The 16,163-nt window shown below is 41.4% G+C and overlaps 1 protein-coding gene across 6 annotated transcripts in view; it reads right to left on the reverse strand.

Moving 5' to 3' along the window:
• Positions 1-16,163, reverse strand: part of LOC132883412 (adhesion G protein-coupled receptor L3-like) — a 734,936-nt gene that overhangs the window by 405,028 nt on the left and 313,745 nt on the right. For 5 of the 6 annotated variants that reach the window (XM_060917029.1, XM_060917030.1, XM_060917026.1 and 2 more), the window contains exon 4: positions 11,793-12,006. The exons of the other annotated variant lie outside the window; for it this stretch is intronic. In XM_060917029.1, the coding sequence (XP_060773012.1) occupies positions 11,793-12,006 (214 nt within the window). The remainder of the gene's footprint in view (positions 1-11,792; positions 12,007-16,163) is intronic. 6 annotated transcript variants of the gene reach the window in all.

A 16,163-nucleotide genomic window follows, 5' to 3' on the forward strand; every position in this document is an offset into this window, starting at 1 on the left:
ATAGAACATTCTAAAGGGTTCACAAACTTTCAAGCACCACTGTGTGTTTGTTGAATACCCTATGCCAAATTTAGTATGCCTTTGCTGTTACAATCACCTGCACTCTTCTAGAAAGGCTTTCTACGAAATTCTGGAGCATGGCTGAGGTCATCTGCCAATTCAGCCATCAGAACATGAGTTGTTGGGGTTTATTTATTTATTTATTTATTTATTTTTCTGTCATATTAACTTTAAGAGGAATAAAAGAGAGGGGGAGATGGAATGACTAACATTAAGTGTAACTACAAATGGATAAAAATACGAGATGTGGGCGGCACGGTGGTGTAGTGGTTAGCGCTGTCGCCTCACAGCAAGAAGGTCCGGGTTCGAGTCCCGTGGCCGGCGAGGGCCTTTCTGTGCGGAGTTTGCATGTTCTCCCCGTGTCCGCGTGGGTTTCCTCCGGGTGCTCCGGTTTCCCCCACAGTCCAAAGACATGCAGGTTAGGTTAACTGGTGACTCTAAATTGACCGTAGGTGTGAATGTGAATGGTTGTCTGTGTCTATGTGTCAGCCCTGTGATGACCTGGTGACTTGTCCAGGGTGTACCCCGCCTTTCGCCCGTAGTCAGCTGGGATAGGCTCCAGCTTGCCTGCGACCCTGTAGAACAGGATAAAGCAGCTAGAGATGATGAGATGAGAATGAATACGAGATGTTGTTTGTTCGTTAATAATAAAACTAGAAAGGCAGACAGTAGAGTGCATACCTTCACCAAGCCACATGTTATCAGTATCAAAATCACTTGAACCTCGGATAATACTAAAGCTGAACACCAAATTTCATCCAAATCCGTTCACTACTTTTTGAGTTACGTTGGGAACAGACAAAAAAAAAAAAATCCCGGATCCGCGTACATATCCAGATTTGGATCAAAATCTAATGAATTGTTCCTTGGCCCATGGCTCACCTTTCCTCCAAATTTCATCAAAAGCCGTTCACTACTGTTTGAGTTACGCTGAGATCAGACAAAGAAACAACCAAACAAACAGAGGCCAAAAACATAACCTCCTCCAACAAAACTGACAGAGGTTAAAAAAAAATAATAATGATTGCTGGAAAATTTCCAATAGTATAAAAGGAATTAAATGTTTCAGCACCAGTTGTTTCTGTGGTGTCTTTTACTTGAGTTGACCTACACTGTAAGCATGCGTGATGGATTGAGAAATGATTCTCATCCTCTGCATTTTTCTCTCTTTCAGAACTGCACTTGAAGGCAAAGCTGTGATAGTTGAGGAAAAAAAAGTGATATTTCATTGGATGGTTTTATGAGACGCAGATCTGGCAGAACACTTAAAGAAATGTATCAAGCATCTGATGTGATTTAGTGTAGGAGAAACCAACTCCAAGAGAGAGCCCGGCCTGTTTCTCTCTCTCTCACACCACGCACACACAGATACAAGCAGAGCATAAAGATGAAGATATGTGGACGTGTTGACGCCAAATCTCTCTACACCCTCCAACAAAATGACAAAAGCAACAAAAACGACACTTTATGTCGAGAGAGAACAGCAAAAGGGCTTGCTAATTGTGTGTGCGGCAACATGGCGGCAAGATCTCCTGCATCAAGAGCCCAGACTCATCATTTCTGCCATCGTTAATGTAGAGAAGAAGAAAATCAGCAGGCTTTTGTATGATTGTTACTCGCGCTAAAGTGCCTTGCTGAGACAATTAAGCTGGCTTTTAAAGCCGCTTTTAATACTAATAATCCTGCCATGCTATCGGTGATATATGGGTTTGATATTGTTTGTAAATACTGCTACTGAAGACCTCTGAGGCTGACGAGAGAAACAGAGCGTGAATGTTGTTTTCAGTTATCACTGTCAAGTGGCATACTCCAACACGGCTAGGTAAGGGAGGATACAATCAGCCATGACAATAACTTTAACATTCAAGACCCATTCATCCTGAAATAAAATGGACTGAAATATGAAAAGAGATGGCATGTTATCAGATAACTGACTTTGCTCTGATCTCTGGCTATGCACAATGCAAAGGTTCCCTTCGACTCCATCCATCAGTGGAAAGCAACCACCACAGGACCTCTGCAAAACAGATTATTTCGGGTGGAGGCTCATTCTTAGCATTATAAATGTGTACGTATCAGTGTTGTAGTCGAGTCACGAATCCTCGAGTCCGAGTCCAGTCTCGAGTCCCCAGTGTTCAAGTCCGAGTCAAGTCCAAGTCGTTTAAGAAAATTTCGAGTTGAGTCCGAGTCAAGTCCAAGACTCCAACCGCACCATTTGACAGTGGCTGTTTTAGCCCCATTAACATTAGCTTGTTCCTGAACATGATGTATGAACAAGTGAATGCACGTTTTCTTTGCCAGGGAGTGTGAAGTATTCTGTCAGAGATGGTTGGGAGATGGATGTAAGTGCAGAAGATGTGTTTATTAATACAAGTGAAGACAGGTAAACAATCCAGAATGGCAGGCAAAATCATAAAACAGTGAAACAGGCAACAGGCCGATTGAGGCACAAACAGGCTATCGTAGTCTCGGCAGAATCAAAGACGAGAAACAGGAAATCAAACAAGGAAATAAGGCTCGGTAATGTGTCAGCAATGCAAATCAATACTTCGCAAAGTGAGTGTGTTTTCACAGTTTTTATATCGGCACACTGATTGCACCGTAATCCTGTGCAGGTGCGAGTTATTTACGGAGCGCACGAGTCTGCTCAGCACATGCGCTGTCCGGAGCACACCCAAGAGTCTATCTGATGCATGCGCCAAGGTGCGCAGGGGTGACACTCTTGCATGAAATTAGTACAAAAATTAATGTAAATATAAATATACCAAATTATTATGGCATGTTACAGAAAATAAAGAAAAAAAATCAGAGTCCGAGTCTCCAATATACGAGTCCGTGTCAAGTCACAAGTCCTTAAAATTAGGGCACGGATCGGACTCAAGTAATACAAGCCTGGTATGTGTTGGGGGGGGGGGGGGGGGGGGGGTCTCTGATATAACTGTATAGGGTCCATAGAATTCAGTGGAGATCAATCAACTGAATGCCCCTCCCTTTCCAAAGTGCATATTAGAATGTATAGGTGTCCATCAGATACCTGTAGTACATCCTAAACTTACGGTCATGTTCCCTTGCTTTGTCTCATCTTAATTCATAAATATGATCCTCCATGTTGGGCAGCACGGTGGTGTAGTGGTTAGCACTGTTGCCTCACAGCAAGAAGGTCCTGGGTTCGAGCCCCGTGGCCGGCGAGGGCCTTTCTGTGTGGAGTTTGCATGTTCTCCCCGTGTCCGCGTGGGTTTCCTCCGGGTGCTCCGGTTTCCCCCACAGTCCAAAGACATGCAGGTTAGGTTAACTGGTGACTCTAAATTGACCGTAGGTGTGAATGGTTGTCTGTGTCTATGTGTCAGCCCTGTGATGACCTGGCAACTTGTCCAGGGTGTCTAGAGACTTGTCTAGAAGTTTATCAGTTCCAAATTGCTTTGTAGCAGCACAACATGGCAGTTTCATGGAAGTGGATCCGCACCATATGTAGATATCAGGGTCTCATTCTAAGCTTATGAAAAAACAATGATTTGTAGTCACAGGTAATTATACACAAATATTATTTCTGCTAATAGATCAACCTACAGTAGGGCTTGAAAGTTTGTGAACTCTTTAGAATTTTTTATATTTCTGCATAAATATGACCTAAATCATCATCAGATTTTCACACAAGTCCTAAAAGTAGATAAAGAGAACCCAGTTAAACAAATGAGACAAAAATATTATATTTGGTCATTTATTTATTGAGGAAAATGATCCAATATTACATATCTGTGAGTGGCAAAAGTATGTGAACCTTTGCTTTCAGTATCTGGTGTGACCCCCTTGTGCAGCAATAACTGCAACTAAACGTTTGCGGTAACTGTTGATCAGTCCTGCACACCGGCTTGGAGGAATTTTAGCCCATTCCTCCGTACAGAACAGCTTCAACTCTGGGATGTTGGTGGGTTTCCTCACATGAACTGCTCGCTTCAGGTCCTTCCACAACATTTCCATTGGATTAAGGTCAGGACTTTGACTTGGCCATTCCAAAACATTAACTTTATTCTTCTTTAACCATTCTTTGGTAGAACGACTTGTGTGCTTAGGGTCGTTGTCTTGCTGCATGACCCACCTTCTCTTGAGATTCAGTTCATGGACAGATGTCCTGACATTTTCCTTCAGAATTTGCTGGTATAATTCAGAATTCATTGTTCCATCAATGATGGCAAGCCGTCCTGGCCCAGATGCAGCAAAACAGACCCAAACCATGATACTACCACCACTATGTTTCACAGATGGGATAAGGTTCTTATGCTGGAATGCAGTGTTTTCTTTTCTCCAGACATGATGCTTCTCATTTAAACCAAAAGCTCTATTCTGGTCTCATCCGTCCAGAAAACATTTTTCCAATAGCCTTCTGGCTTGTCCACGTGAGCTTTAGCAAACTGCAGACGAGCAGCAATGTTCTTTTTGGAGAGCAGTGGCTTTCTCCTTGCAACCCTGCCATGCACACCACTGTTGTTCAGTGTTCTCCTGATGATGGACTCATAGACATTAACATTAGCCAATGTGAGAGAGGCCTTCAGTTGCTTAGAAGTTACCCTGTGGTCCTTTGTGACTTCGCCGACTATCACACGCCTTGCTCTTGGAGTGATCTTTGTTGGTCGACCACTCCTGGGGAGGGTAACAATGGTCTTGAATTTCCTCCATTTGTACACAATCTGTCTGACTGTGGATTGGTGGAGTCCAAACTCTTTAGAGATGGTTTTGTAACCTTTTCCAGCCTGATGAGCATCAACAACGCTTTTTCTGAGGTCCTCAGAAATCTCCTTTGTTCGTGCCATGATACACTTCCACAAACATGTGTTGTGATGATCAGACTTTGATAGATCCCTGTTCTTTAAATAAAACAGGGTGCCCACTCACACCTGATTGTCATCCCATTGATTGAAAACACCTGACTCTAATTTCACCTTCAAATTAACTGCTAATCCTAGAGGTTCACATACTTTTGCCACTCACAGATATGTAATATTGGATCATTTTCCTCAATAAATAAATGACCAAGCATAATATTTTTGTCTCATTTGTTTAACTGGGTTCTCTTTATCTACTTTTAGGACTTGTGTGAAAATCTGATGATGTTTTAGGTCATATTTATGCAGAAATATAGAACATTCTAAAGGGTTCACAATCTTTCAAGCACCACTGTACTGTGCACCAGAAGCATATTAGTGTTGGGAAGATAGTTGCAGTTAAAATAAAATAAAGCGAATGAAACACAACCTCATTTTACACCCGCTTTTCACAAATTCTGAAAATATTGTGCAGAACTTTTGATATTCTGTTTTTATCATAATATAGACTCACAGAAATAACGAAAGACAACATATCCAAACCTTAGTGTCTTATTTTCTGAATTATCACATCTTCATTAAAGCAAATTCAAGCTTTCTTTATTCATTACACAATTAATGCCATTTAAAATTAGCTTGAAATTGGAACACGCTGTATAATATCTTATTTTTAAAAGTAATAAAGTGGGAGGGATTTTTTTTCGCTAGCTGTTACAGTTAACATGACAATTAGCCTTATTTTCCAAGCTAGTTCTGTTACTCTGGATGCTTAACCCGGGCGGCACGGTGGTGTAGTGGTTAACACTGTCGCCTCACAGCAAGAAGGTCCTGGGTTCGAGCCCAGCAGCCGGTGAGGGCCTTTCTGTGTGGAGTTTGTATGTTCTCCCCGTGTCCGTGTGGGTTTCCTCCGGGTGCTCCGGTTTCCCCCACAGTCCAAAGACATGCAGGTTAGGCTAAAGATAGGCTCCAGCTTGCCTGCGACCCTGTAGAACAGGATAAAGCGGCTACAGATGATGGATGGATGGATGGATGATTAACCCACTATTTAAGGAGCTGTTATGGTGGCATTTATGATAACCATAAATGTTATGGTAGCATTTATGATTTTTAACCCCTGAGATACTACAATGATACAGGAGATACACAACTACACATTGATCTTTTGTTTTAAGCTAAATCCTTTTTTAAATTAGATGCTCATAAAATGGAAAAGCCAATGCACTGAAGGAGAAAGGACCCAAGGATGTGAAAAGACACATTTGTTTCTGGTAGTGGTTGCTTTCAGTTTGTGCTGATTTTATCTAGGTGAACTTTGGCTAAGTAAAAAGGCTCAGTTGTAAGAGTCAAGTACAAAAAAACACTTTTCTGGTCACGGCCTTCAGAATCGCAAAGGTTGCAATCTGTTTTCTCGACCTCTTCACGTCACAAAACTCAGTCAATGAGCCAATAGAAAATGAAAAGGTGAGCTTGTGGTCCCAAATCGGTAAAATGTGGGAGGTTTTTTTCTCCTCTCGCTGTTTTCTCACTTAACTCTTCTGTGGTGTTCATATTTTTGTTACTCAGCCAGTGTTCGTGGGTCTGGTGGACCCGATGCATTTTGGTGTTTTAAATTCAACACAGTCAAACAATTTTATATTAAATACTTAACAGATGTTTACCCCAATTACAAGCAATATACGAGCAGCATATATCTCATCTCATCTCATTATCTCTAGCCGCTTTATCCTGTTCTACAGGGTCGCAGGCAAGCTGGAGCCTATCCCAGCTGACTACGGGCGAAAGGCGGGGTACACCCTGGACAAGTCGCCAGGTCATCACAGGGCTGACACATAGACACAGACAACCATTCACACTCACATTCACACCTACGCTCAATTTAGAGTCACCAGTTAACCTAACCTGCATGTCTTTGGACTGTGGGGGAAACCGGAGCACCCGGAGGAAACCCACGCGGACACGGGGAGAACATGCAAACTCCGCACAGAAAGGCCCTCGCCGGCCACGGGGCTCGAACCCGGACCTTCTTGCTGTGAGGCGACAGCGCTCACAGCAAGTTCACAAACTTTAAAGCACCACTGTATTTCAGGAGGAAGAATCCATGTTCGTAGTCAAACATTTCCTGTCATTTTCTCATTGTTAAGTGCTTCACAAAAAGAACAACTTTTAAAGATGGGCTCGTTTTGAGTCGAATAATTATATCAGCTCACAATCCGATTACATCCTTCAAGATTCTGAAGGTTGTGGCCAGAAAAGTGTGCCAAAGATATCAGACATGCAGTTACTTGATAAATATTTCTCTCTGGTTGGAAGAACAGTTTGATCCATCATGTTTCAACAGATTTATGAAATTGAGAAGAATACATTTGAAGCTGCTCTCAAACCGTCTTGCGTTTCGAATATTCCTTTGGAACAGGCACGGATTTCAGGAGCCAGCTCTGCCCAACAATGCTGACTACCTCAGGAGCTGCCTTCAATTAAAGATCTGGACAGGAGCGGCCCTTCGGAGAACGTAGTAGACGGGAGCTGACATGTCGGAGACAGTCAGTTAGCGACCTCTATGCTAGGTTTACTTGATAAAATGATGTTGGGAACGCCAACAAATTCATGGGTGAAATAAAAATCCCATCTATTTTATTTCATGCTGTGTAGAGAACTGACATATACTCCAAGACAAACAAAAACTTTACGTCAAACGGTTTTCCAGTCTTTTCACAGCACGGCGCTAAGGATTTCAACAGCCCCACTGCAAAACGGAGCCTGGAAACTATTTGCACATTGATTTCTGGTCAGAATAGTTTCCCCTGCACCTTAAACCATGTCTGACACACACACACACACACACACACACACACGAATCCCCAGCTGTGAGGAATCATCCCATGACATTTTAAACAGCTGTACGGGAACACAGGCCAAACCAACAGGCGTATCATCTCTGAAAATATCTTGGCAGTGAAGCCTGTACATGCTACTCACTAACTAACCGAATCTTGAATTTTATTTTAACCAAATTTCATTTTATATCTGCTTATTCCCGCATTATATCTGCTTGTTTATTGCAGGCATGCTGAAAATCCCAGTACTTAAGACATCATGTTGGAGTGTTAAATCAGTATCGACAGGCACGAGTCCTCAGAGGTGCTGACGGCCTTCACTTCATATAAGCGCTACCCTTTGATATTAGCACCTCCAGATACGGTAGCTTTGTGATACTGGATTTGTGCGGATGTGTGTTGCAGGCAGGCGCGCATGTGCATGCTTTTGCCGGGAGAGTCGAGATAACTCGAGCAAATCCAGTACGTGCGGACAGGTGGCCTGCGGCCCGGAAAACCAACCCACTTCCCACTGGAGTTGAAATCCATGCTCGGAAGAGCAGCACTTCCGAACAGAGCTATCAGATAACAAGTCAATCCAGCTCATGCTTTAGAAAACGCCGCACTGACAAATCAGTTCGTGTGGAAAAACGAGAGATCCAGGTTTAAAGTTGGCCCAAGTCCTCTTAAACATTAGATTCTGGTTCATTTATGTAAAAGCTAAATCTGTCTGAAGGCTAACAAGACACAAAAAAGCAGATGAGTGAAAAGCACCGCGATTTAAAGGATGTTAAATCCGGCACGTGTCTCTACCCACATGCATATGCTCCTTTTTTTTTTCCAAATCCAGACAATGTCTGACAGAGGATCTCTTTCCAGCTATTCACTAGTGTAAAGCTCAGCTTTACCAACCCACAGGAGTTCTTTTGAAACGCTTTTCTTTTTCTGTGTGTGTGTGTGTGTGTGTGTGTATTTGGATAGCTCCTTCCTTGTCTTCTCTCTAATAGGCTTAACACGGTGAGAAGGATCCTAGCAACAGCTGCGGCAGGCGTTCGAGTCCGGGGGCGCCGTTAGCTGATCTCGCGTGGCGTTAGTTCGCTTTTCATTCCCTCGCATGCTAATGAAGTAGCATGGTGAGCCCTGATCATGAGAAAAAAAAAAAATAATAAAAAAATCATCCCAAAGACATTCTGCTCGCTCTGTAGTCAAGACATCGTACACAGTCCTTCGCCACGTATCAATAATGCAGTAGGAGTTTTGGGCTTGTGTAATAGTCTCTTGCTTTGCTTTGGGAATCAGAACAGGATATTTGTTGTTAGCACTGCTTGTTGGTTTTGTTGCTAAGCATTTGTAGGATTTGACTCTTCTGGGTAGATTTATATGGGAGGGATTGTGCAGCAGTGGAACATACAAAGGATCAATTATCTCGAAACACACACACACACACACACAGTCTCTCTGTCTGTAACTTGTATCTAAAGCCAAGTGTCTGTTTTAGCAGGCTGGCTAGTGGTGTACAGAGCAACGGCAACAATCTGCATTCTTGTTGTCACTTGTCTTACTGCATCACCAGCTGTTGGACGCACTGCGAAGACATAGTTTCACACATTATCATTTACTCAACATCGAATACGCACTTGCTGTGTACTCCACACACCACGTTCAGAACAACAAAGCACAAGCAAAACTGAATGGAAAATAAACAAACAAATAAATAAATAAACATCCCAGAGAGGAACCAAAGAACCCTTGAGCAAGAGTGTATTCCTGTTTCTAATAATAAGCTAGCACACACACACACACACACACACATTACTTAAAAATCCTGTCAGGTTAGCTTATATTAACCACCTAGCCAGCATTAGCTGTGAAAATTATTTATCAGAATGACTTAACGTGCCCTAAATCCACAGAACCCATGCAACCAGATCTTAATAATCTCATTAGGCCACTTCTGGAAGTTCCCAAGTGCATCAGAGCAAGTTCCCAGTCTGAAACTCAGCTTCGGTTTGTTCAAAAGTGGCTTAATTCTTTAAAATGTGGGATTTCTCAGTTTAATGTCTCCTTACTGATGACTGCAAGACCTCCAGAAATCGAGCTGCAAACTAGCATTAATCAAAGCACATCACTGTCAATAATCCGCTTGCTTTTTAAATGGCTTTTGTTTTTTGTTTTTCCCCTCGCAAATCTGAGCTGGACAAATTCATTTGAATATATGCAGTAGGGTAGTGTGTATGTCGGGTTTGTTCGACCCGTCATCTCAAGCATTTGTCCAGCAGTAATATAGCTGTTGGCCAGAATGTAGAGAAATAATGACTATAGTAGAATCGATACTGATTATTGAATAAATAGTTAAAGAGATCAGCATTTCTATCCCGCAGTAAAAACAAACAGGGGCATCTTGAGGCTCGACAAAATCCGCAAGCTATTTCACGTCTTTCTGCATTCTCATGTACAGTGCTGAGCGTAAATGAGTGCACCCCCTTTGAAAAGTAACATTTTAAACAATATCTCAATGAACACAAACAATTTCCAAAATGTTGACAAGACAAAGTTTAATAGAACATCTGTTTAACTTATAACGTGACAGTAAGGTTAATAATATAAACTTAGATTACACATTTTTCAATTTTACTCAAATTAGGCTGGTGCAAAAATGAGTACACCCCACAACAAAAACTCCTACATCTAGTACTTTGTATGGCCTCCATGATTTTTAATGGCAGCACCAAGTCTTCTAGGCATGGAATGAACAAGTTGGCGACATTTTGCAACATCAATCTTTTTCCATTCTTCAACAATGACCTCTTTTAGTGACTGGATGCTGGATGGAGAGTGATGCTCAACTTGTCTCTTCAGAATTCCCCAAAGAAAATTATTTCTTTCCACCACAAAGGTGAAGGCTACAAGAAGATCAGCAAAGCTTTACTTATCAGTCAGAATACTGGAGCAAAAGTGGGACAAAAATTTAAGAAAGATGGAACTGCAACCATCTCACAGAGACGTCCAGGTCGTCCACGGAAGTTAACACCTCGACAGGAGCGTCTTCTGATGAGAAGGGTTGAAGAAAATCGGCATGCAAGTTCACTGCAGTTATCTAAAGAAGTAGAAAGTCAAACTGGGGTGACTATTTCCCGTGACACAATACGGCGTGCACTGCAGAGGAATGGCATGCATGGATGCCGTCCATGAAAGAAGCCTCTCCTAAAGCCCAGGCACAAAAAAGCCCACCGAGAGTTTGCCAGGGCCCATGCTGACAAAGATGAAGACTACTGGGACTCTATACTCTGGAGTGATGAGACCAAGATAAATGTTTTTGGAACCGATGGCTTCAAAACTGTATGGTGTCGCAAAGGTGAGGAATACAAAGAAAAATGCATGGTGCCTACAGTGAAACATGGTGGTGGCAGTGTCCTTATGTGGGGCTGCATGAGTGCTGCTGGTGTCGGGGAGCTGCATTTCATTGATGGCGTCATGAATTCACAGACGTATTGCTCTATACTGAAAGAGAAGATGCTACCATCACTCCATGCCCTTAGTCATCGTGCACTTTTCCAACATGACTAAACACACATCTAAGGCCACTGTTGGATTTCTGAAGAAGAACAGGGTGAAAGTGATTCAGTGGCCGAGTACGTCTCCTGATCTGAACCCAATCGAACACCTATGGGGAATTCTGAAGAGACAAGTTGAGCATCACTCTCCATCCAGCATCCAGTCACTAAAGAGGTCATTGTTGAAGAATGGAAAAAGATTGATGTTGCAAAATGTCGCCAACTTGTTCATTCCATGCCTAGAAGACTTGGTGCTGTCATTAAAAATCATGGAGGCCATACAAAGTACTAGATGTAGGAGTTTTTGTTGTGGGGTGTACTCATTTTTGCACCACCCTAATTTGAGTAAAACTGAAAAATGTGTAATCTAAGTTATATTATTAACCTTACTTTCACGTTATAAGTTAAACAGATGTTATATGAAACTTTGTCTTTTCAACATTTTGGAAATTGTTTGTGTTCATTGAGATATTGTTTAAAATGTTACTTTTCAAAGGGGGTGCACTCATTTACGCTCAGCACTGTATAACATGTGCATGTGATACCTCTGGCTCATGATCTTGTAAGCGTCTGGAAGGTAGCAACGCGTATTCTCCATCTGCGCAGGGTCAGCGTCACAGATCTTGTCGTCTGTGCGTCCGTAGTTTGCGCTCTCGATCATGATGACGTCGGTGCCGGGGCAGCGCAGCTCGATGGGGTAACTCTCACATGACAGCTCTCTCCGCACCACGGCCATGGGCACTGGGGCACGGCTAAACGCTGCACACACAAACACAGAAACTGTGTTATATTATGACTGTTCAATAATGCTGCTTGGAAACAATGTAAATGTACCCAAGAATAGTCCTTCAGGTCCTATTATGTACCTCAATAAAATTCCTGACATTAATATTCCACGAATTAAAGTGACAAGGGCTGTATCCTTCAGGGAGCATGCGTTATAGCTTAAACTTTTACGTGGCTTTTACGATAATAATGATCACTACTCTGTCAGTAAAGTTATTGCAAGTTTTTCCCCTAATGTATAAAATATGAAGCTAGTTTCAACAGTGGTCAACACTTAGGGTCAAATTTTTTTTAACTTGTAAAGGTAATGCATCTCTAGGGCCTCTAGTGACAAGTGTTTACAACTTAAAACTGCAAATTAGTGTCTTTTTTCCTTCATTCAGAAGCAAAGAACCTCTGAAGAACCTTTTATTTTCTTTCTACAAAGATATTCCAGTTTCAAGCTTATACAGTACTAGCAGGTTACCCGGCATTGCCCGGGTTTTGCAAAATTCTGGGTTGCCCCCAGACTTCCATGTCAAATTTGGTGAAGATCCATCGAGAAATGGTGATGTTAACCGAAGCCAAACAAAAATCCAAACATCCACTACCCAGGGGCTCACCAGGGACTCCTTGGGGCCCGTACATGGATGTTGTTTATATCTGCAAAATTCCGATGACCTACTTGCCAAATTTGGTGAAAATCCATCGAGAAATGGCGACATTAGCTCACGACAAACAAAGAAACAAACAAATGTTGCTGTTTATTATATAGATAGCACCTGGAAAACCAGAATAATACATTTCCAAGACACGCTATCCTATCTACAGTCTTAGGGGTGAATAAAGAGGTTATTGCAAGTCAAGCCAAGTACCTAACACAAATAAAATATATTTAGGCACTGCCGAAAAGTGGAGCTCCCGATGAGTGTAAAATGTGTTCGTAAATCAAAGCACCATTCATGGCGAGTTTGGCGGCACCGATCTCCATTTCGTAGCCCTCAGCCTCTCGCCTATTACATAGCTAGGGTTACAGTGGGGGGCTAGTCCTCTGGTAACCGCGAGAGTTTGACTCCACACTCGCATCTGTATTGCAGCGTGCCTTGCCAGAAGGCACCATTTTTATGATGGTCTTTGGTATGACCCAACCATGAGTAGAACTCATGATCTCCCGATTGAGAAGCGGACAGGCTAATCACTAGGCCACTCGCCGGTGTTCATAAATAATCCTATGTTTGTTTGTTTTTTAATTAAAAATAAGTGCTGGATAAAAACCCATCTGTATTATGTAAATAAATGCACTTGTCCGGTGGTCAAGTATTTATGAGATACGTTGCCTTGCACTAAAGATCAGGTTCACTGTGGTGGGACATGTACACTGTTCGTATATACGTACATACGGATGTCGTACGGTCGCAAAAGCTATCAAAAATCAGGTCGATGCATGAGCATCTTCTCTTAAGTATGGAGCTTCACTCTGCTATTGCTTTATAACCCTGTCAGAAATGCTGTCAGAGTAGCATAGAATCCCACTAGAATTAGCAGTGAAATTGATTTATGAATACAACTTTAAAATGGTGTCAGAAATCCTGTCGGCTTAGCTTATATCAACTATCTAGCTAACCTTAGCAGTGAAAATGATAAGGCAACATTTAAAATCCTAACTTTAAAATCCTGTCAGATATCGTCTTTGCTTTGCTTATATGAGAAATGAATGCTAGCAGTGTGAATCGTTCGCATTTTAGCATTTATAAATAGAACTTTAAAAATCCTGTCAGAAATCCTGTCAGATTAGCTTGTGTTAGCCTGAAAACTACTGTTAATAAGTGGAAATGAATGATTTTTGTAAATATGACTTATGAATCCTGTCAGAAATTTGGTTTAGTTAGCTTATAGCAACCAGCTAACATTCAACTAGCAGTGAAAATGATAAGGTAACATTTAAAATCTTGTCTTTAAAATCCTGTCAGATATCCCCTCTGCTTAGCTTAGAGAGCGGCGGCTACAATTATTGACACCTTAACGATCTTTTGGCCGTTGCAAAAGTAGAAAAGACTTTCAATATGTAAATTGTGCATGAATAATTATTCAAACTTCCACTGGGGAAAAAAAAAAAAGAGTTGATTCCCGATTACTTAGTGTATCAGATCACGTGACACGTTCCACAATTATAGACACCTTTGTCCACAGTTATCGACACCGTTCCACAATTATCCACATCCAGATGATTATTTATAAAAAAAATTAAAAATAATCGGTATTAGACCAGAATTTAATTTCTAGCATATAAAAAATGACATGCTTGAAATATTCAGATTTTTCTTTTCCATTCAGAATTTTTTTTTTTTGCAGTTTGCTGTAAATATCGACCACATATGACAATATCGGTGACATTTTATATTTTGTTTCGAGGAATGACATGCGACCTTTGACCTGGATTGTCATGTGGTTACAATGTCGATTGCCTGTTGACATTTATTGTTCAACTACAAAACTAGAAATTAATACAAACAACAACGAATGATTAACAAAATGTGATCTATGAAAATATTTAGACAGTGGGTCGAAAGTGGAAGAAAAAGATTTTCTGACAGGTTAAACATTATCAGTTCATTTGTTTACAAACATTAGAATGACTTCCTCATTTACGTAAACACCGACATCCATATGTTTAAATAAAAGATATTTTGTACTAAATATAAGTCTATGTAAAACAAATTCAAAATAAAAATTATGTTTTGGTAATTTAATACCACATACCGATTATTTTTTATAAATAATCATCTGGATATCGATAATTGTGGAACGGTGTCAATAACTGTGGACAAAGGTGTCGATAATTGTGGAAAGGTGTCGATAACTGGACAAAGGTGTCGATAATTGTGGAACGGTATCGATAACTGTGGACAAAGGTGTCGATAATTGTGGAAAGGTGTCGATAACTGTGGACAAAGGTGTCGATAATTGTGGACAAAGGTGTCGATAACTGTGGACAAAGGTGTCAATAACTGTGGACAAAGGTGTCGATAATTGTGGAAAGGTGTCGATAACTGGGCAAAGGTGTCGATAATTGTGGAAAGGTATCGATAACTGTGGACAAAGGTGTCGATAATTGTGGAAAGGTGTCGATAACTGTGGACAAAGGTGTCGATAATTGTGGACAAAGGTGTCGATAACTGTGGACAAAGGTGTCAATAACTGTGGACAAAGGTGTCGATAATTGTGGAAAGGTGTCGATAACTGGGCAAAGGTGTCGATAATTGTGGAACGGTATCGATAACTGTGGACAAAGGTGTCGATAATTGTGGAAAGGTGTCGATAACTGTGGACAAAGGTGTCGATAATTGTGGACAAAGGTGTCAATAACTGTGGACAAAGGTGTCGATAACTGTGGACAAAGGTGTCGATAATTGTGGAAAGGTGTCGATAACTGTGGACAAAGGTGTCGATAATTGTGGACAAAGGTGTCGATAATTGTGGACAAAGGTGTCAATAACTGTGGACAAAGGTGTCGATAACTGTGGACAAAGGTGTCGATAATTGTGGAAAGGTGTCGATAACTGTGGACAAAGGTGTCGATAATTGTGGAAAGGTGTCGATAACTGGACAAAGGTGTCGATAATTGTGGAACGGTATCGATAACTGTGGACAAAGGTGTCGATAATTGTGGAAAGGTGTCGATAACTGTGGACAAAGGTGTCGATAATTGTGGACAAAGGTGTCGATAACTGTGGACAAAGGTGTCGATAATTGTGGAAAGGTGTCGATAACTGTGGACAAAGGTGTCGATAATTGTGGACAAAGGTGTCAATAACTGTGGACAAAGGTGTCGATAATTGTGGAACGGTGTCAATAACTGTGGACAAAGGTGTCCATAATTGTGAAACGGTGTTGATAACTGTGGACAAAGGTGTCGATAATTGTGGAACGGTGTCAATAACTGTGGACAAAGGTGTAGATAATTGTGAAACGGTGTCGATAACTGTGGACAAATGTGTCAATAATTGTGGAATGATGTCGATAAATGTGGACAAACGTGTTGATAATTGTGGAACGGTGTCGATAACTGTGGACAAAGGTGTAGATAATTGTGAAATGGTGTCGATAACTGTGGACAAATGTGTCGATAATTCTGGAACGATGTCGATAAC

Source organism: Neoarius graeffei, chromosome 3, assembly GCF_027579695.1.
Source record: "Neoarius graeffei isolate fNeoGra1 chromosome 3, fNeoGra1.pri, whole genome shotgun sequence".
In the NCBI taxonomy this organism is placed as follows: Eukaryota; Metazoa; Chordata; class Actinopteri; order Siluriformes; family Ariidae; genus Neoarius; species Neoarius graeffei.